The sequence below is a fragment of the Mobula hypostoma genome, chromosome 9 (assembly GCF_963921235.1).
Source record: "Mobula hypostoma chromosome 9, sMobHyp1.1, whole genome shotgun sequence".
Classification (NCBI taxonomy): domain Eukaryota; kingdom Metazoa; phylum Chordata; class Chondrichthyes; order Myliobatiformes; family Myliobatidae; genus Mobula; species Mobula hypostoma.
The window spans coordinates 68,086,123-68,103,888 of record NC_086105.1 but is presented as its reverse complement, the minus strand read 5'-3'; the positions used below and the strand labels follow the sequence as shown (position 1 = coordinate 68,103,888).

Below are 17,766 nucleotides of genomic sequence, written 5' to 3'. Positions count from 1 at the left end.
GATGTGATGGTGAGGGTCTTTAATAATGGATCTGCCTTCTTGTGGTCCCACCTCCTCAATGGTGGGGAGGACCGGCGCTGGCACTCTCTGCAGCCTCCTGCAGTCCAATGCATTGGAGCCTGTGTAGCAGGCAGTGATGCAACCAGTCAGAATGGTCTCCTCTGTATATCTGTAGAAACTTACTAGGGCCTTTGATGACATAACAATTCTTCTCAAACTCCTGATGAAATATAGCTGCTGGTGTGCCTTCTTTGTGATTGCATTTTTTCTTTCCCTTTGTGATTCTCCATTCTTCGTGATTTGTGTTGGGTCCAGGATAGATCTCCTGAGATGTTGATGGTCAGGAACTTGAAGCTGCACATCTTTTCGACGACTGACTGCCCCCCCCCCCCCCATGAGGACTAGAGCGTGTTCCCTTGACCTCCCCTTCCTGAAGTCCACAATCAATTCCTTGGTTGTGATGATGTTGCGTAGATGTTGTTGTTGTAACACCACCTGATGTATCTCACTCCTGTGCACTGTCACGTCGCTGTTTGGAGGTTAGGTGGATTGTGGAATGTGGGCCAGGCAATTTGAGGGGGGGGGGGTTTGCATTTGTAGGTCTTACAAGTGGAAGGTTCAACCCTTGAGGCTGCTGCCTCATTGCACTGACCAGCCCATCTTCCCCCACCCACCTCAGCAGTGGCACACCAGGCCGCCTTGGTTTACCCACAGGAACTCAATGCCAGGCTCCTCTGTATGAAAGCTTGGGGATTGGGGTAATCCGAGACAGGCCACAGTGTTACTGATCCCCACGGGGCCGCTGTGGAAGAGGTTGGTGGAATGGGAGGGAAGGGTTTGAGCTGGCTGAGGACAGTCAGGTTGCGAGGGTAAGTTGTGGAGGTTTGGAGTTGGGCAAGGAAAGTAAGGGGTGACTGAGTGGAAAAATGGTGAGCACAGTTGGTGGGGAGCAGGAAGCTGAGCATGGGGTGGGGGCAGCAGTCAGACTGAGGAGGGCTAAGGGTAAGAAAAGGAATGAGGGACCTTGAAAGGCAGTAGACTTAGGAAATGGCATCTGTGCACATTTTTCATTCCGTGTTCCCACAGACTAAATTAAACAAAGCTATAATTACCTCTTGCGAAAGAGATTCTGCAGATGCTGGAAATCCAGAGTAACGCACACAATATGCTAGAGGAACTCAGCAGGTCAGGCAGTGTCTATGGAAAGGGATAAACAGTTGATGCTTTGGCACGATATCCTTCATCAATTCTGGAAAGAAAGGCAAACAAGTCAGAAATAGAAGGTGGGGGAAGGGGAAGGAGTACAAGCTAAAAGGTGATAGGTGAGACCATAAGACCATAAGATATAGGAGCAGAATTAGGCCATTTGGCCTATCGAGTCTGCTCCGCCATTTCATCATGGCTGATCCATTTTCCCTCTCTGTCCCAATCTCTAGCCTTCTCCCCATATCCCTTCATGAATCCATCAACTTCTGCCTTAAAAATACCCAATGACTTGGCCTCCACAGCCACCTGTGGCAATGAATTCCACAGATTCACCACTCTCTGGCTAAAGAAATTCATCCTCATCTCGTTTTAGATGGACATCCCTCTATTTTGAGACTGTAACTTCCCACTAATTCCCAGTTCTCAAGTCAAGTCGCTTTTTATTGTCATTTCGACCATAAACTGCTGGTACAGTACACAGTAAAAACGAAACAACTTTTCTCCAGGACCATGGTGCTACATGAAACAGCACAAAACTACACTAGACTAAGTGAGACAACACAAGGCTACACTAGAGTATGTAAGACAACACAAAAACTACACTAGACTACGGACCTACACAGGACTACATAAAGTGCACAAAACAGGGCAGTACGATAAATAATAAACAGGACAATAGGCACAGTAGAGGACAAATTACAATATAATAATAAATGATGTAGATGTCAGCCTAGACTCTGGGTATTAGGGGTCTGATGGCTTGGGGGAAGAAACTGTTGCACAGTTTGCTTGTGAGAGTCCGAATGCTTCGGTACCTTTTTGCCAGATGGCAGGAGGGAGAAGAGTTTGTATGAGGGGTGCGTGGGGTCCTTCACAATGCTGTTGGCTTTACGGGTGCAGCGTATGGTGTAAATGTCTGTAATAGCAGGAAGAGAGACCCCGATGATCTTCTCAGCTGACCTCACTAACGTCTCACTAATCTTTGCTCTATTATGTGCCCTCTCTTTGGCTTTTATGTTGGCTTTGACTTCTCTTGTCAGCCTGGGTTGTGTCATCCTGTCCTTAAAATACTTCTTCTTTGGGATTTATCTACTGTGCACCTACCAAATTGCTCCCAAAAATTTCAGCTATTGCTGCTAGTGTTCCTTTCCGATCAGTTTTGGTTATCTCCTCTCTTATGTCTCTGTAATTCCCTTTACTCCACTATAACACTGATACATCTGACTTTAGCTTCTCCTTTTCAAATTGCAGGGTGAATTCAATCATATCCTGATCACTACTCCTCAGGTTTCCTTTGCCTTAAGCTCCCTAATCAATTCCGGTTCATTGCACAACATCCAATCCAGAAGAGCTGATCCCTGAGTGGGCTCAACCACAAGCTGCTCTAAGAAGTCATCTCGTAGGCATTCTACAAATTCTCCCTTTTGGAGTTGAGCTCCAATCTGATTTTCCCAATTAACCTGCGTATTGAAATTCCCCCGTGGCTCTCGTAACATTATCCTTTTGACATGCATTTTCTATCTCCCATTATTATTTGTAGATTAGATCTTTACTACTGTTTGGAGATCTGTATGTAACTCCAATAAGGGTCTTTTTATCCTTGCAGTTTCTTAGCTGTACCCACAATGATTCTACATCTTCTAATTCTGTGTCACCTTTTCTAATGATTTGATTTCATTTTTTACCAACAGAGCTACTCCATTCCCTCTGCCTACCTGTCTGTCCTTTCAATACAATGTGCATACTTGGATGTTAAGCTCCCATCTATAATCTTCTTTCAGCCACGATTCAGTGGTGCCCACAATGTCGTACATGCCAATGTGCTACAAGTGCATTTAAGTGATTCCATCTACTGCATGCATTCAAATAAAACACCTTCAGTCCTGTATTCATCACCCTTTTCAATTTTGGCCCCCTTTTACATGACAGCTCATCCTGTTTGCTGCAATTTTGCCCCATCATCAGCCTCTCCATGCTAGCAGTCTCACTACACACTGCTTGTGAATGAACCACCCCATCCTCAGTCCTGTCACTCCGGTTCTCATCACCCTGCCAAATTAGTTTAAAACCTCACAAACAACTCTAGTAAACCTGCCCACAAGGACATTGGTCCCCTCAGGTTCAGGTGTAACCCATTCCTTTTGTACCAGTTGTACCTTCCCCAGAAGAGATCCCAATGATCCAGATATCTGAAACCCTGCCCCCTGAACCAGTTCCTCAGCTGTGCGCTCACCTGCCAAATCATCCTGTTCTTACCCTCGTAGGACCAAGATTGCTACCCTGGAAGTCCTGCTTTCAGCTTTCTACCTAGCTTCTCTAAAATATCCCTTCAGGACCTCCTCATCTTTCCTACCTATGGCATTGGTGCCAATATGTACCAAGACTTCTTGCTGCTCATCCTCCCCCTTTAGCATGCCATGGACCCGATCTGAAACAACCCTGACCTTCACAGGGGTACGCTGCACTGGCTGCCCATTTCCCGTCCTCCTCCTGACGGTCACCCGGCTTCCTGCCTCCTGCAGCCCAAGAGTGACTACCTCCCTGAAGCTCTTATCTATCACTTCCTCAGTCTCCCGTAAGAGCCAAAGGTCATGAGATGGTTTGATGTCATTTCCTGTACACAAGTGTAAGAAGAACAAAATAATTGTTACTCCAGATTTGATATTAAACAATCTTGAATCTTGAATTATTATACATTTCAGCTGGTTTTATCACTCAAACGATGATCAATTACAAAATAAAACACAAAAGATAAAGAAGACAATAATAATAAAAAAAAACATGATAGATATAAATACTTAAGATAGCTTATATACATATTGATAGTATGTCCATACAGTGATGCTAGGCTGTATGTAAGGTAATAATAAAGTAGTGGTGGAGTTAGTGGGTGGAAGTGTTGAACAGCCTTACTGCTTGGGGAAGGAACTGTCTTTGAGTCTGGTGGTCCTGGTGTGGATGTGTGTAGTTTTTTCCCTGATGGGAGTGGGACAGGCAGTCCATGAGCAGGGTGGGTGCCTGATACTTCCGTGTAACTCAGGGTATTGAAGTCAGTCTAACATTGGATGGGTCTTAGGAAGTGAACCTTGCTTTGGAGGCCTGTTGTCACCGTGTCACATAATCTTGGAGTAATACAGTACAGATGCAGTGTATCTGTGCTTGTTAGCAGTGTACTCCAACCCTGGGGAAAAGACGGTGACTGTGCACCTTATCCATACCTTTCTTTATCTTATAAACTTCTATCTGGTCAGCCATCATCCTAAGGTCCAAGGGATAAAGATCCAACTTGGCCAACCTCTCCCTATAACTCAGGCCCTCCAGTTCAGGCAGTGTCCTTGTAAATTTGCACCCTCTCTGGCTTGTCAGTGTCTTTCCAACAAGACCAAAACTGGACCCAGTACCCCACGTGTAGTTTCACCAATACCCCTACTGCTGAACTTGATGCCCTTTACTGTTAAAGGTGAATCTGTGGAATTCATTGCCACAGACATCTGTGGAGGTAATTTTATTGGGTATATTTAAAGCAGAGGTCAAAGGTTATGGGGAGATGGCAGGAGAATAGGGTTGAGAGGGATCAACCATGATGGGATGGCAGAGCAGACTGGAAGGGCCAAATGGCATAATTCTTTTCCTATGCCATCTTAAGGCCAGTATGCCGTATACTGTTTTCAGCACCCCGTGTAAAGGGTCTGTGTATGACTTCTTTAGAGAATGAAATATCAGAACTGGATTTAGTGGCACACTTGGTATTTAACCTGTAGCTTGAACACCTGGAGCAATGTTAAGGAAAATATGATTCAAACGCCTCCACAAATGATCTGGCGAAACTTAATGCTGCAAATGATAAACACAAGAGATTCTGCAGATGCTGGAAATCCAGAGCAACATACAGAACGTGCTGGAGGAACTCAGCAGGTCAGGCAGCATCTATGAAGGGGAATAAACAGTTGACTTTTCGAGCCAAAGCTCTTCATTAGGACTGCTTTTTCCTCTCCGTAGATGCTGCCTGACCTGCTGAGTTCCTCCAACATTTTGTGTGTGTTGCTATGCTGCAAATTACCGCTATCAGAGTGTTGGGAGGACTCTCTGGCCCTCTGTGTTCTGTGAAATGCCTCTAAAATGGGCTATCAAAGCCAAATTTAATGGCAATTAAGGTGGGTATTAAATACGCAAACATGAGGAAATCTGCAGATGCTGGAATTTCAAGCAACACACATAAAAGTTGCTGGTGAACGCAGCAGGCCAGGCAGCATCTCTAAGAAGAGGTACAGTTGATGTTTCGGGCCGAGACCCTTCGTCAGGACTAACTGAAAGAAGAGCTAGTAAGAGATTTGAAAGTGGGAGGGGGAGGTGGAGATCCAAAATGATAGGAGAAGACAGGAGGGGGAGGGTGGATCCAAGAGCTGGACAATTGATTGGCAAAAGGGATATGAGAGGATCATGGGACAGGAGGCCTAGGGAGAAAGAAAAGGGGGAGGGGGGGGAAAGCCCAGAGGATGGGCAAGGGGTATAGTGAGAGGGACAGAGGGAGAAAAAAGAGAGAGAGAAAAAGAGAGTGTGTGTATATAAATAAATAAATAAACAACGGATTGGGTATGAGGCGGAGGTGGGGCATTAGCAAAGTTTGAGAAGTCGATGTTCATGCCATCAGGTTAGAGGCTACCCAGACGGAATATAAGGTGTTGTTCCTCCAACCTGAGTGTGGCTTCATCTTTACAGTAGAGGAGGCCGTGGATAGACATATCAGAATGGGAATGGGACGTGGAATTAAAATGTGTGGCCACTGGGAGATCCTGCTTTCTCTGGTGGACAGAGCGTAGATGTTCTGCGAAACAATCTCCCAGTCTGCATCGGGTCTCCCAATGTATAGAAGGCCGCATCGGGAGCACCGGACGCAGTATATCACCCCAGCCGACTCACAGGTGAAGTGATGCCTCACCTGGAAGGACTGTTTGGGGCCCTGAATGGTGGTAAGGGAGGAAGTGTAAGGGCATGTGTAGCACTTGTTCTGCTTACAAGGATAAGTGCCGGGAGGGAGATCAGTGGGAAGGGATGGGGGGGGACGAATGGACAAGGGAGTCGTGTAGGGAGCAATCCCTGCGGAAAGCAGAGCGGGGGGGAGGGAAAGATGTGCTTAGTGGTGGGATCCCGTTGGAGGTGGCGGAAGTTACGGAGAATTATATGTTGGACCCGGAGGCTGCTGGGATGGTAGGTGAGGAGAAGGGGAACCCTATTCCTAGTGGGGTGGCGAGAGGTTGGAGTGAGAGCCGATGTGCGTGAAATGGGGGAGATGTGTTTGAGAGCAGAGTTGATGGTGGAGGAAGGGAAGCCCCTTTCTTTAAAGAAGGAGGACGTCTTCGTCCTGGAATGAAAAGCCTCATCCTGAGAGCAGATGCAGCGGAGACGGAGGAATTGCGAGAAGGGGGTGGCATTTTTGCAAGAGACCGGGTGAGAAGAGGAATAGTCCAGATAGCTGTGAGAGTCAGTAGGCTTACAGTAGACATCAGTAGATAATCTGTCTCCAGAGATAGAGACAGAAAGATCTAGAAAGGGGAGGGAGGTGTCAGAAATGGACCAGGTAAACTTGAGGGCAGGGTGAAAGTTGGAGGGAAAGTTAATGAAGTCAACGAGCTCAGCATGCGTGCAGGAAGCAGTGCCAATGCAGTCGTCGATGTAGCGAAGGAAAAGTGGAGTACAGATACCAGAATAGGTTTGGAACATGGACTGTTCCACGAAGCCAACAAAAAGGCAGGCATAGCTGGGACCCATACAGGTGCCCATGGCTACACCTTTAATTTGGAGGAAGTGGGAGGAGCCAAAGGAGAAATTATTAAGAGTAAGGACTAATTCTGCTAGACAGAGCAGAGTGGTGGTAGAGGGGAACTGGTTAGGTCTGGAATCCAAAAAGAAGCGGAGAGCTTTGAGACCTTCCTGATGGGGGATGGAAGTATATAGGGATTGGACATCAATGGTGAAAATAAAGCGGTGGGGGCCAGGGAACTTAAAATCATCGAAAAGTTTCAGAGCGTGAGAAGTGTCACGAACATAGGTAGGAAGGGATTGAACAAGGGGGGATAAAACAATGTCGAGGTATGCAGAAATGAGTTCGGTGGGGCAGGAGCAAGCTGTGACAGTGGGTCTATCTGGACAGGCAGGTTTGTGGATCTTGGGTAGGAGGTAGAAACGGGAAGTGCGGGGTGTGGGAACTATAAGGTTGGTAGCAGTGGATGGAAGATCCCCTGAGCGGATAAAGTCGGTGATGGTGTGGGAGACAATGGCCTGGTGCTCTTTAGTGGGGTCATGATTGAGGGGTAAATAAGAGGAGGTATCAGCTAGTTGTCACTGTGCCTCGGCAAGGTAGAGGTCAGTGTGCCAGACTACAACATCATCCCCTTATCGGCGGGTTTTATAGTAAGGTTAGGATTAGTGCGGAGAGAGTGGAGAGCAGAGCGTTCCGAAGGAGTGAGGTTGGAATGGGAACAATGTGCAGTGAGGTCGAGATGGTTGATGTCCTGTCAGCAGTTAACAATAAAGAGATCCAGAGCAGGACGAAGACCAGAGCGGGGTGTCCATGAAGAGGAGGAGGGTTGAAGACGGGAGAAGGGGTCATCGGTGGGGTTGGGAGAGGGTATTAAATACATTGAATATTCAAAAGTGCATGTTGTCTTTTATCTAAGCACAAGAGATTCTGCCGATGCGTGAAATCCAGAGTAAGACACACAAATGTTGGAGGAGGAGGAGGCAGGAGCGTGGGTTGCGAGGGTTAATAAATCAGTCATGATGGAATGGCAGAGCAGAGTTGCTGAGCTCCCCAGCATTTAGTGTGTCTTACTTGTGATTTATCTAATACGGGTCAATTGTTGGTGCTTATTTGATTTGTAGTACTCTAGATTGAATGTCTTAATTATTAAAATGCTGCAGTGTGAGAGGAATAACTGCACGACTTTTAACTTTATTTTTTTTCTCTTTGTAGGAAAGACCAGAATCTTCTGTCCCCAGTAAATTGTTGGTACTTACTCTTGAACCAAGTCAGGAGAGAAAGCAAAGACCACGCAACCTTGAGTGACATCTATCTAAACAATGTCATCATGCGTTTTATGCAGATTAGTGAGGACTCCACAAGACTCTTCAAAAAGGTAAATTACGTTCACCTGCCACATTTTGAATGACTCTGAGTTTTCATATATTAGTAATTTTGTTTTTGATTTAGCAATAGACCAAATTTGCAAATCAAAAACCAAAGGCAAGATGCAATGGTTTCCTAAAGCTGGGGACAATCTGATATTGGTGTTGGTTTCTTGTTGTCACATGTGCAGCGAAAAGCTTTTGTTTCGCTTGCTGTCCAGACAGACCATGACATACAGTATGTAATTACATCAGGGTGGTGAAAGGAAAACATGAGAAAGTCTGCCAATGCTGGAAATCCAAAGCAACCCTCAGAATGTTGCAGGAGCCCAGCAGGTCAGGCAGCATCTATGGAGATGAATGAACAGTTGACATTTCGGGCCGAGACCCTTCTTCAGGACTGGAAAGAAAGGGAGAGGATGCCAGAATAAAAAGGTGAGTGGGAGAGGAAGGAGGATAGCTAGAAACAGATGGGTGAAGCCAGGTGGGTGGGAAAAATATAGTACTGTAGAGAAGGAATCTGATAGGAGAGGAGAGTGGACCATAGGAGAAAGGAAATGTGATAGGCAGAAGAGGTAACCCTGCTGAACGTCACATCACAGCGCTAAGCAGTATTGCACCCATATTGTACTGTCTCAGTACTTTTATATTTATGTGCTGTAGCACTTTTTATTCACAGTTATTTTGTAAATAACACTATTCTTTGCATTTCTAGTCAGATGCTAACTGCATTTCATTGGCTTTGTATCTGTACTCGGCACAATGACCATAAAGTTGAATCTAATCTAATCTAATCTAATCTAACAGGCCAGAGTGGGGAATAGAAGAAGAGGGGAAAGGGAGGGAAAAGTTTTTTTTACCAGAAGAAGAAATCACCTGAGGCTACCCAGATGGAATATAAAGTGTTGCTCCTCCACCCTGAGGGTGGCCTCATCTTGGCACAAGAGGAGCCATAGACCAACATGTCAAAACAAGAATGGGAATCGGAATTAAAATGTTTGGCCACGGGGAATTCCCGCTTTTTTCTTGCATTCCGTATGTTTGCTTGAGCCATGACTTTCACTGATGCCTGGTCAAATTTGTGCTTCTCTCGATCTTCAAGGGTATTTCAATGAAACCAGCCCGGGTAGGGCATCTTGCTCAGCATGGAGGTGTTGGACTGCAGGGCACATTTCTGTTTTGTTTGACTCTACGACTTCTATGCATGCAAGTACAAGTCCTGCAGGCATTCGTTCCAACCCGAAGGCAGACTGGTTTCCAGTCTCCTGTTCTTCAACCCAGGCTACCTGCTGGGGATCCAGGATTACAGAAATAGCCCTGTGGTATATTAAAAATGCAATGCGCTCATGAAAAACCAATGAGCACTGAGCTTTATAGAGAAAGCTTTTCTCTCTAAAAGTGAATGAGTGCAGAAACTGTGGTTTAAAATAAATCAGCCTTTGATCCCAGGTGGTGTGATTGTAACGTGTGCCTAGTTCAGATTTAGAAAGATAATGACAATAACTCCAGAGTGTTTTGAGCAGGCAAACAGAGGCAGGCACTTACTGCTTCACTCAACACCAGGTAACCACAGTCTAAGCTGTTTCTCGGATGCCTGTCTCCCTCACAAAATTCCATAGAGTCACCTGGACATTTGGCACAACTGTCTCTGCATCATAGGAATATTATGTCACATACAGAAGCCATTCAGTCCACCAAGCCTATACTAGCGCAATCCTCTCAGTCCCATTTCCCTGTACTTTCACCATAATTCTGCAGATTATACCCTCATTTGCCTCTATACAATATGCTTTTGACGACATTGGTTCTGATCTGAAACTAGTTAATAACAATGTGAACCGTCTCATCTTCATGCAGCACTCTTCTCTGGCAGATTTGATGTCTCGGTCAATGGGAGCTATTGAAATGATAAATGAAAATCAAAAAAAACTGCACATGTTGGAAGCCTAAAATAAAAACTAGAGGTACTGGAATATCCAGCAGGTCAGACAGCATCTGTGGATGGAGAAGCAGCCAGTGCTTCAGGTGTAAGATCCTGGACTGTTGACTGTTGAAGGGTACCAGACCCGAAATGTTGACTGTTTTTCTCTCTCCGGTGATGCCGCCTGCTGTGGTAAGCGGTTCCAGTATTTTCTGTTTTATTGCTGGGCTTTGATTGTGTTTATTCTGTTCAAAAGAATCACTGCCTTAGTCAGTATATTGTAGATTCTAATCACCCAAACTTAAAAAGGGATATTTTTCCTCATTTCATTTACACAAACTTTATTGAGTCCTCATAACTTTATATGCCTCAGTCTGTTCCATAGAATTTAAATCCTAACTATACCTATTTAATCTTTCATCATAGCTGCAGTGTTCCAGTTCTGACAATACTGTTCCCTCTAAGCTGTGCGGGTGCGTGGCCATGCAGTAACTGAAATGCTCCCGTGCTCTTTTTCCTTGGAATGCACAACTGGGAAAAAGACAGACGAGACAAAGTTTATGAAACATGAAAGATTTGTGTTGTACTGAATTTCAATATACCCTTCAATTAATAAATAAAATCAAAAGAATGTGATTTTTCAGTTTTCATTCTAAATATTCATAGTATGCATATTACCAAAAAAAAACCACGTTTAAAGTGCCTCACAGTTGTCAGGCCGTGTGAAAACTGCTCAGAGCAATGGTCGGTCTGTGCAGCTGTAAACAAAAATTAGAGGGAACGTTACCTGGCAACATCCTCAAAAATCACTCTGCATCTTCTCCACAGCAAACTTATCCTTCTTCTAATGTGTTGTCCAGAACCGTACTTGAAGTTAAGTACAGTTGTTTGCGGTTCTAGCATAATCTCTCCGATCTTATATTCTGTGCCTTGGATAATAGAGGCAAACACCTTCAATGGTTTTTAACCACTTCATTCCCCCACCTTTAAATGTAAATTATTAATACAAGCGACAAACAAACAGTGGACTGGGTGCTGGACAAACGGTGGACGGTGCAAGAGGAATGGGTTAGAATGATCTTGAAGTAGGTTAAAAAGCCTTGCCCTTATGGTCTCGGTCTAAAACGTCGACTGTACAGTTTTTCATAGATGTTGCCTGGCCTGCTGACTTCCTCCAGCGTTTTGTGTGTGTTACTTGGATTTCTAGCTTCTGCAGATTTCCTCTTGTTTGCTCTGCTATGTTAAAAGGCTGTGCTCTAATGTTCTGTGATGTCCTATCCAAGTCCTGTAGCAGCTCAGTGGTAATAGCTCTCCACTCAAAGAAACGTCTGTCAATCCTTTGCTTGCCACTGAACTAGTTTTTTGAATGCGATTTGCGTTTCTTCTTTTAATGCCTGCTACACGTAACCTTGTCAAAAGATTTGCTAAAATCCATGCAGGCTACATCAGACACGCTACTCTCATTGACCTTACTTGTTGCCTCCACAAAAAAATCCAATTAACTTAGCCACAATCTTCCCTTGACAGATCATGTTGACTATGACTAATTGGTATTCCTTCATAAATGAAGGTTTTTCTGCCCTTCAGAGTTGCTTGCAATAATCTGCTCACTGCCAGGATTAAACTAACTGGCTTGTATGCTTCTCCGGTATACCCCTTCCTCCCTTCCAACTAACAATATATTTGCTGTCCTCTATTCTTCCAGTGCTGTGGCTAAAGCAGAGAGTAATTTAAAAAGGTAGTTAGATCCTCCACAAATTCCTCCTTGGCTTCTTTTAATAGTCCAGGATATATTGCATTGGGGTTTGGCTATCATTTTCAAAGATGTGAAAGCTTTTAATACTTCTACCATTCAATAATTTACACATTGACGACAATGAGAACATCAGCACTCTGTTCTGTTAAGACAACTGTAAGGTACTCGTTGAGAACCCCACCCACACAAGGTTAACTTTTCCTGGTGCCTAAAGAGGCCTTATTCTTTCCTTAGTTCCCCTCTTGTCCATATATTTATAGAGCACCTTCTATTTCTATTTCATTTACATGAAAGTGTCTTTCACTTCTTTTGTCTTTGCTTTCTCAGTTTTCCTTTCAATGCCATCCTCACATGTTCTATATTTTTATAGGTTTCCTGTAACATTAAGTTCCTGGTAGGTGATGTAAGACGTTTTTTAGCCTTATTCTGCCATGGACATTTTCAGCAGAAGATTCTAGAGCAACACACAAAAAGTACTGGAGGAACTTAGCTCGTCAGGCAGCATTGGCAGAAATGAGTAAATAATTGAGTAAAGAATGAGGGGAGATTTGATAGAGGTATATAAAATTATGATGGCTATAAATAGAGTGAATGCAAGCAGGCTTTTTCCACTGAGGCTAGGGGAGAAAAAAACCAGAGGACATGGGTTAAGGGTGAAGGGGGAAAAGTTTAAAGGGAACATTAGGGGGGGCTTCTTCACACAGAGAGTGGTGGGAGTGTGGAATGAGCTGTCAGTTGAAATGGTAAATGCAGGCTTGCTTTTAACATTTAAGAAAAATTTGGACAGGTACATGGATGAGAGGTTCAAATGAAGGATATGGTCCGGGTGCAGGTCAGTGGGACTAGGCAGAAAAATGGTTCGGCACAGCCAAGAAGGGCCAAAAGGCCTGTTTCTGTGCTGTAATGTTCTATGGTTCTATGGTTCTAATTGATGTTTTGGGCTGAGACCCATAAGAAATAAGAAACAGGAGCAGGAGATGGCCATCTACCCCGTCAAGCCTGCTCCACCATCCAATAAGATCATGGTTGATCTGGCCATGGACTCATCTCTATTTACCTGCCTTTCCCCCATAACCCTTAATTCCCCATCTATGCAAAAATCTGTCCAACCTTGTCTTAAATATATTTACTGAGGTAGCCTCCACTGCTTCATTGAGCAGAGAATTCCACAGATTCACCACTCTCTGGGAAAAGCAGTCCCTGCTCATCTCCATCCTAAATCTACTCCCCTGAATCTTGAGGCTATGCCCCCTACCAGTGGAAACCACTTTCCTGCCTCTATCTTATCTATCCCTTTCATAATTTTATGTTTCTAAAAGATCACTCTTCTTCGGGACTGGAAATGAAGGGTGATGATTTCAGAATAAAAGGTGGGGAGAGGGGAAGGAAGATAGCTGGAAGGTGTTAGGTGAAGCCAGGTGAGTTCTCTGGCTTGTCCTTTCCCACAATAAACATACAAAATTCTGGAAACATTCATTAGGCCGGGCCACATCTGTGGAAAGAGAAACTTAGCTAACATTTCAGGAGTAAGATTATTTATCTGAACTCAGAAAGGAAAGAAAGACAAGTTAATTTTAAGTTGCAGGAAGAATGGAGGAAGGAATGGATGGAACAAAGGGAATATTTGTAATAGTCTGAGGCTAGGATTGCCTTGGGGATAAGTTGCAGAGAAAGTAGAGGAAAAGGAGGATAGGACAATGGGAATATTTGTTATAGGTTTGCCTTGGTGATAAGGAGAATTTATCAACCTCCACTTAAAGTACAGTGGATGACCTGGCCTTCACAGCTGCCTGTAGCAACGAATTCCACAGATTCATTCCTCCTCATCTCCATTCTAAATGGACCCTCTATTCTGAGGTTTTACCCTCTGGTCCTAGACTCACCCACTATAGGAAATATCCTTTCCACATCCACTCTATCTAGACCGCTCAACATTCGATAGGTTTTAATAAGATTCCCCCCACCCACCATTCTTCTAAATTCCAGCTAGTTACAGGTCCAGAGCCATCAAACGCTCCTCATATGATAAGCTTTTCAATCCAGGAATCATTTTTGTGAATCTTATTTGAACCCTCTCTAATATCAGCAGATGCTTTCTTTGATAATGGCCCAAATCTGCCTCATAATACTCCTAGTGAGGTCTCACGAATACCTTATAAAGCCCAAGCATAATATCTTTAATTTTATATTATAGTCCTCACAAAATAAATGCTGACTCAACCTGCAAGTTACCCTTTATAGGAAATTTTGCACAAGGACTCCCAAGTCCCTTTGCACCTCAAATTTTTGAATTCTCTCTCTGTTTAGAAAATAGCCTACACTTTTACTCCCTATACCAAAATGCATGACCATACAGTTCCCAACACTGTTTTCCATCTGTCACTTCTTTGCCTTTTCTCCTAATCAGTCTAAATCCTTCTTCAGTGTCCCTGCTTTCTCAACACTACGTGCCCTTCAACCTATCTTTGTATTGTCCACAAATTTGGCCACAAAGCCATGAATTCCATCATCCAAATCATTGACATATAACGCAAAAAGAAGCCGTCCCAACACAGAACACTGTGGACCAACACTAGTCACTGGCAGCCAAATCAGAAAAGGCTCCCTCTATTCCCACTTGTTTGCTTCCTGCCAGTTAGCCAATGCTCTATCCATATTAGTATCTTCCCTGTAATACCATGTGCTTGTAGCATGTTAAACAACCTTTTGTGTGGCATCTTGCCAAAGGCATTTTGAAAATCCAAGTACATAACATCCACTGATTTTCCTTTGTCGGTGTTGCTTGTTTTTTCCTTAGTGAATTCCAAGATTTGTTAAGCAAACATGGTTTCCTTGAGGAAACCATGCTGACTTTGGCCTATTTTATCTTGTGCTTCCAAGTGCACTGAAACGTCATCTTTATCAATCAACTCCAACATATTTCCAACTATTGAGATCAGACTAACTGGCTTATAATTTCCCTTCTCCTGCCTCTCTCTCTTCTTGAAGAATTGAGTTACATTTGCAATTTTCCAGTCCTCCAGAACCTTGCCAGAACCTAGTGATTCTTGAAAGATCATTACTAATGCCTCCATGATTTCTTTAGCCTCCTCTTTCAGAACCTTCTGGTTCAGGTGACTTATCTATTTCCAGACTTTTCATTTTCCCAAGAACCTTTTCTCTAGCTGTGGTAACTTCACACACTTCATGACCCCGACACCTGGAAGATCCACCATACCGCGAGTGTCTATATTCTGTGCCTTCCAAATTGCTTTCAGAAATTACAGCCATTGCTGCTTTGCCATCATCCCTGCCAGTGTTCTTTTCCAATCAATTTTGGTCAACTCCTCTCTCATGCCTCTGTAATTCCCGTTACCCCACTGCAATACTGATACATCTGACTTTACCTTCTCCTTCTCAAATTTCAGGGTGAGTTCTATCATATTATGATCAATTTCCCCTAAAGGTTTTTTTTTTACCTTAAACTCTCTAATCAATTCTGGTTCATTGCACAACACCCAATCCAGAGTAGCTGATCCTCAACCATGAGCTGTTCTTAAATGCCATCTCATAGGCACTCTAGAAATTCCCCCTCTTGTAATCCAGTACCAACCTGATTTTCCCAACCTACCTCCATATTGAAGTCCTCCATGACTATTGTAACTTTGCACTTTAGGCATGCATTTTCTACCTTCTGTTGTAATTTGTAGGCCACATCTTTATTACTGTTCGGGGGTCTGTATACAACTCTCATCAGGGTCTTTTTGCCCTTGCAGTTCCGTGGCTCTATCCACAATGATTCAACACCTTTCAACTCTATGTCACCTCTTTCTAATGATTTGGTTTAATTTTTTTACCAACAGAGCAACCCTGACTCCTCTGACTTCCTGCTTATCCTTTTGATACATTGTGTATCCTTGGACATTAAGCTCCCAGCTATAATCTTTCAGGCATGATTCAATGATGCCTACAACATCATACCTGCAAGTCTGCAACTGTGCTGCAAGTTCATCTGCCTTATTCCGTATAATGCATGCATTCAGATACAACACCTTCAGTCCTGTATTTATCCTTTTCGATTTTATTGCACCGTGATCAACCTTTTGATTCATAACTTTGTCTGAGGTCTTACCAACATCTGCCTCCACAACCTCTCCACTACCTGTTCTGGCACTCTGGTTCCCATCCCCCTGCAACTCTAGTTTAAACCCCACCGTGCAGCATTAACAAACCTTCCCACTAGGATATTAGTTATGGTGCAAATTGTCCCTTCTGTACAAGTCCTACCTTCCCTGGAAGAGAATCCAATGATCCAAAAATCTTATGCCCTCCCTCCTACACCAACTCCTTAGCCATGTATTAAACTGTATAATCTTCCTAAGTTCTAGCCTCTTTTGTTTGTGGCACAGGAAGCAATCCTGAGATCACAACCCTGGCGGTTCTGACCTTTAACTTAGCACCTAACTCCCTGAACTCCCTGTGCAGAACCTCATCACTTGTCCCACCCATGTCATTGGTACCTTCATGGACCTCAACTTCTGGCTGCTCAGCCTCCCACTTAGAATGCTGAGGATTTGATCGTTGATATCCTAGACCCTGACATCTGGAGGCAACATACCATCTGGGAATCTTGTTCTTGTCCATAGAACCTTCTGTTCATTCCCCTAACAAACAAATCTCCTGTCGCCACAGAGTGCATCTTCTTCCCCTTTCCCATCTGAGTCGCAGAGGCAGACTCAGTGCCAGATATCTGACCACTGTGACTTTCCTCTGTTAGATTGTAATCCTTCCCCCCAACAGTATCCAAACTGGTACACGTGTTGTTGAGGGAGATGTCCACAGGGGTACTCTGCACTGGCTCCTTAACCTCTTTCCCTTTCTGACTGTCACCCAGTTGTCTGCATTCTGCACCTTGGGTGTAACTTTCTCTCTGTATGCCCTGTCTATCACCCCTTTAGCCTCCTGAGTGATCCAGAGTTCATCCAGTTCCCACTCCAACTCTTTAATGTGTTTATTAGAAGCTGCATCTGGATGCACCTTGCATCCAGATGTAGTGGTCAGGGTCACTAGAGGTCTCCTTGCCTTCCCACATCCTGCAAGAGGAGCATTTTACTATCCGGCCTGGCATCTCTACTGTCCTAGCTGAGCAGATATGAAGAAGAGAAGGAAAAAAACTTTAGTTGTGCTTTTTCTGAGTGAAGCCTCTCTTCGTTGAAGCCTTGAAGAGCTAAAACCATAAGATCACCACTCTAACTCTGTCCACTCAGATCCCAGCCACTGCACTTGCCCTTGCCTTCCTTTAACTTGCTCTTACTAATTAATCCCAAATGCTGATGAGCTGCTGGTCAAAGCTCTGTTACGCTGCTCTGAACCACTCCTGCCTTTTATCCTCCGGCAGTGGACTTGATTGAAGTTCCCTCCTCTCCAAACTTCTGATGTCCGATTGGCCACTGAACAAAGTTCTATGTAGTATTTAGTATATGTCACCATATACAAAATTGAGTTTCATTTTCTTGCAAAAGAAGATTAATTCTGCAAATATAAAAACAGATAATACCAAGAACATGAGTTGTAGAGTTCTTGAAAGCTAGTCTGTAGGTTGTAGAATCATCTCAGAGTTGTGGTGACTGTAGTTATTCAGGAGCCTGATACTTTGTAGAATAATAACTGTTCTTGAACCAGGTGGCGTGGGACCTAAGGCTCCTGTACCTCCTTCCCAATGGAAGTAACAAGAAGAGATGGATGGTGGGGGTCCTTGATAATGGATGCACCTTTCTTG

The 17,766-nt window shown here is 44.0% G+C and overlaps 1 protein-coding gene across 10 annotated transcripts in view; it reads left to right on the top strand.

The window, feature by feature from the left end:
- The window catches only part of srgap1a (SLIT-ROBO Rho GTPase activating protein 1a), a 310,991-nt gene that overhangs the window by 178,103 nt on the left and 115,122 nt on the right, over positions 1–17,766 (top strand). For all 10 annotated transcript variants that reach the window (XM_063058474.1, XM_063058468.1, XM_063058467.1 and 7 more), the window contains exon 3: positions 8,180–8,342. In XM_063058474.1, coding sequence (XP_062914544.1) covers positions 8,180–8,342 — 163 coding nt within the window. The remainder of the gene's footprint in view (positions 1–8,179; positions 8,343–17,766) is intronic.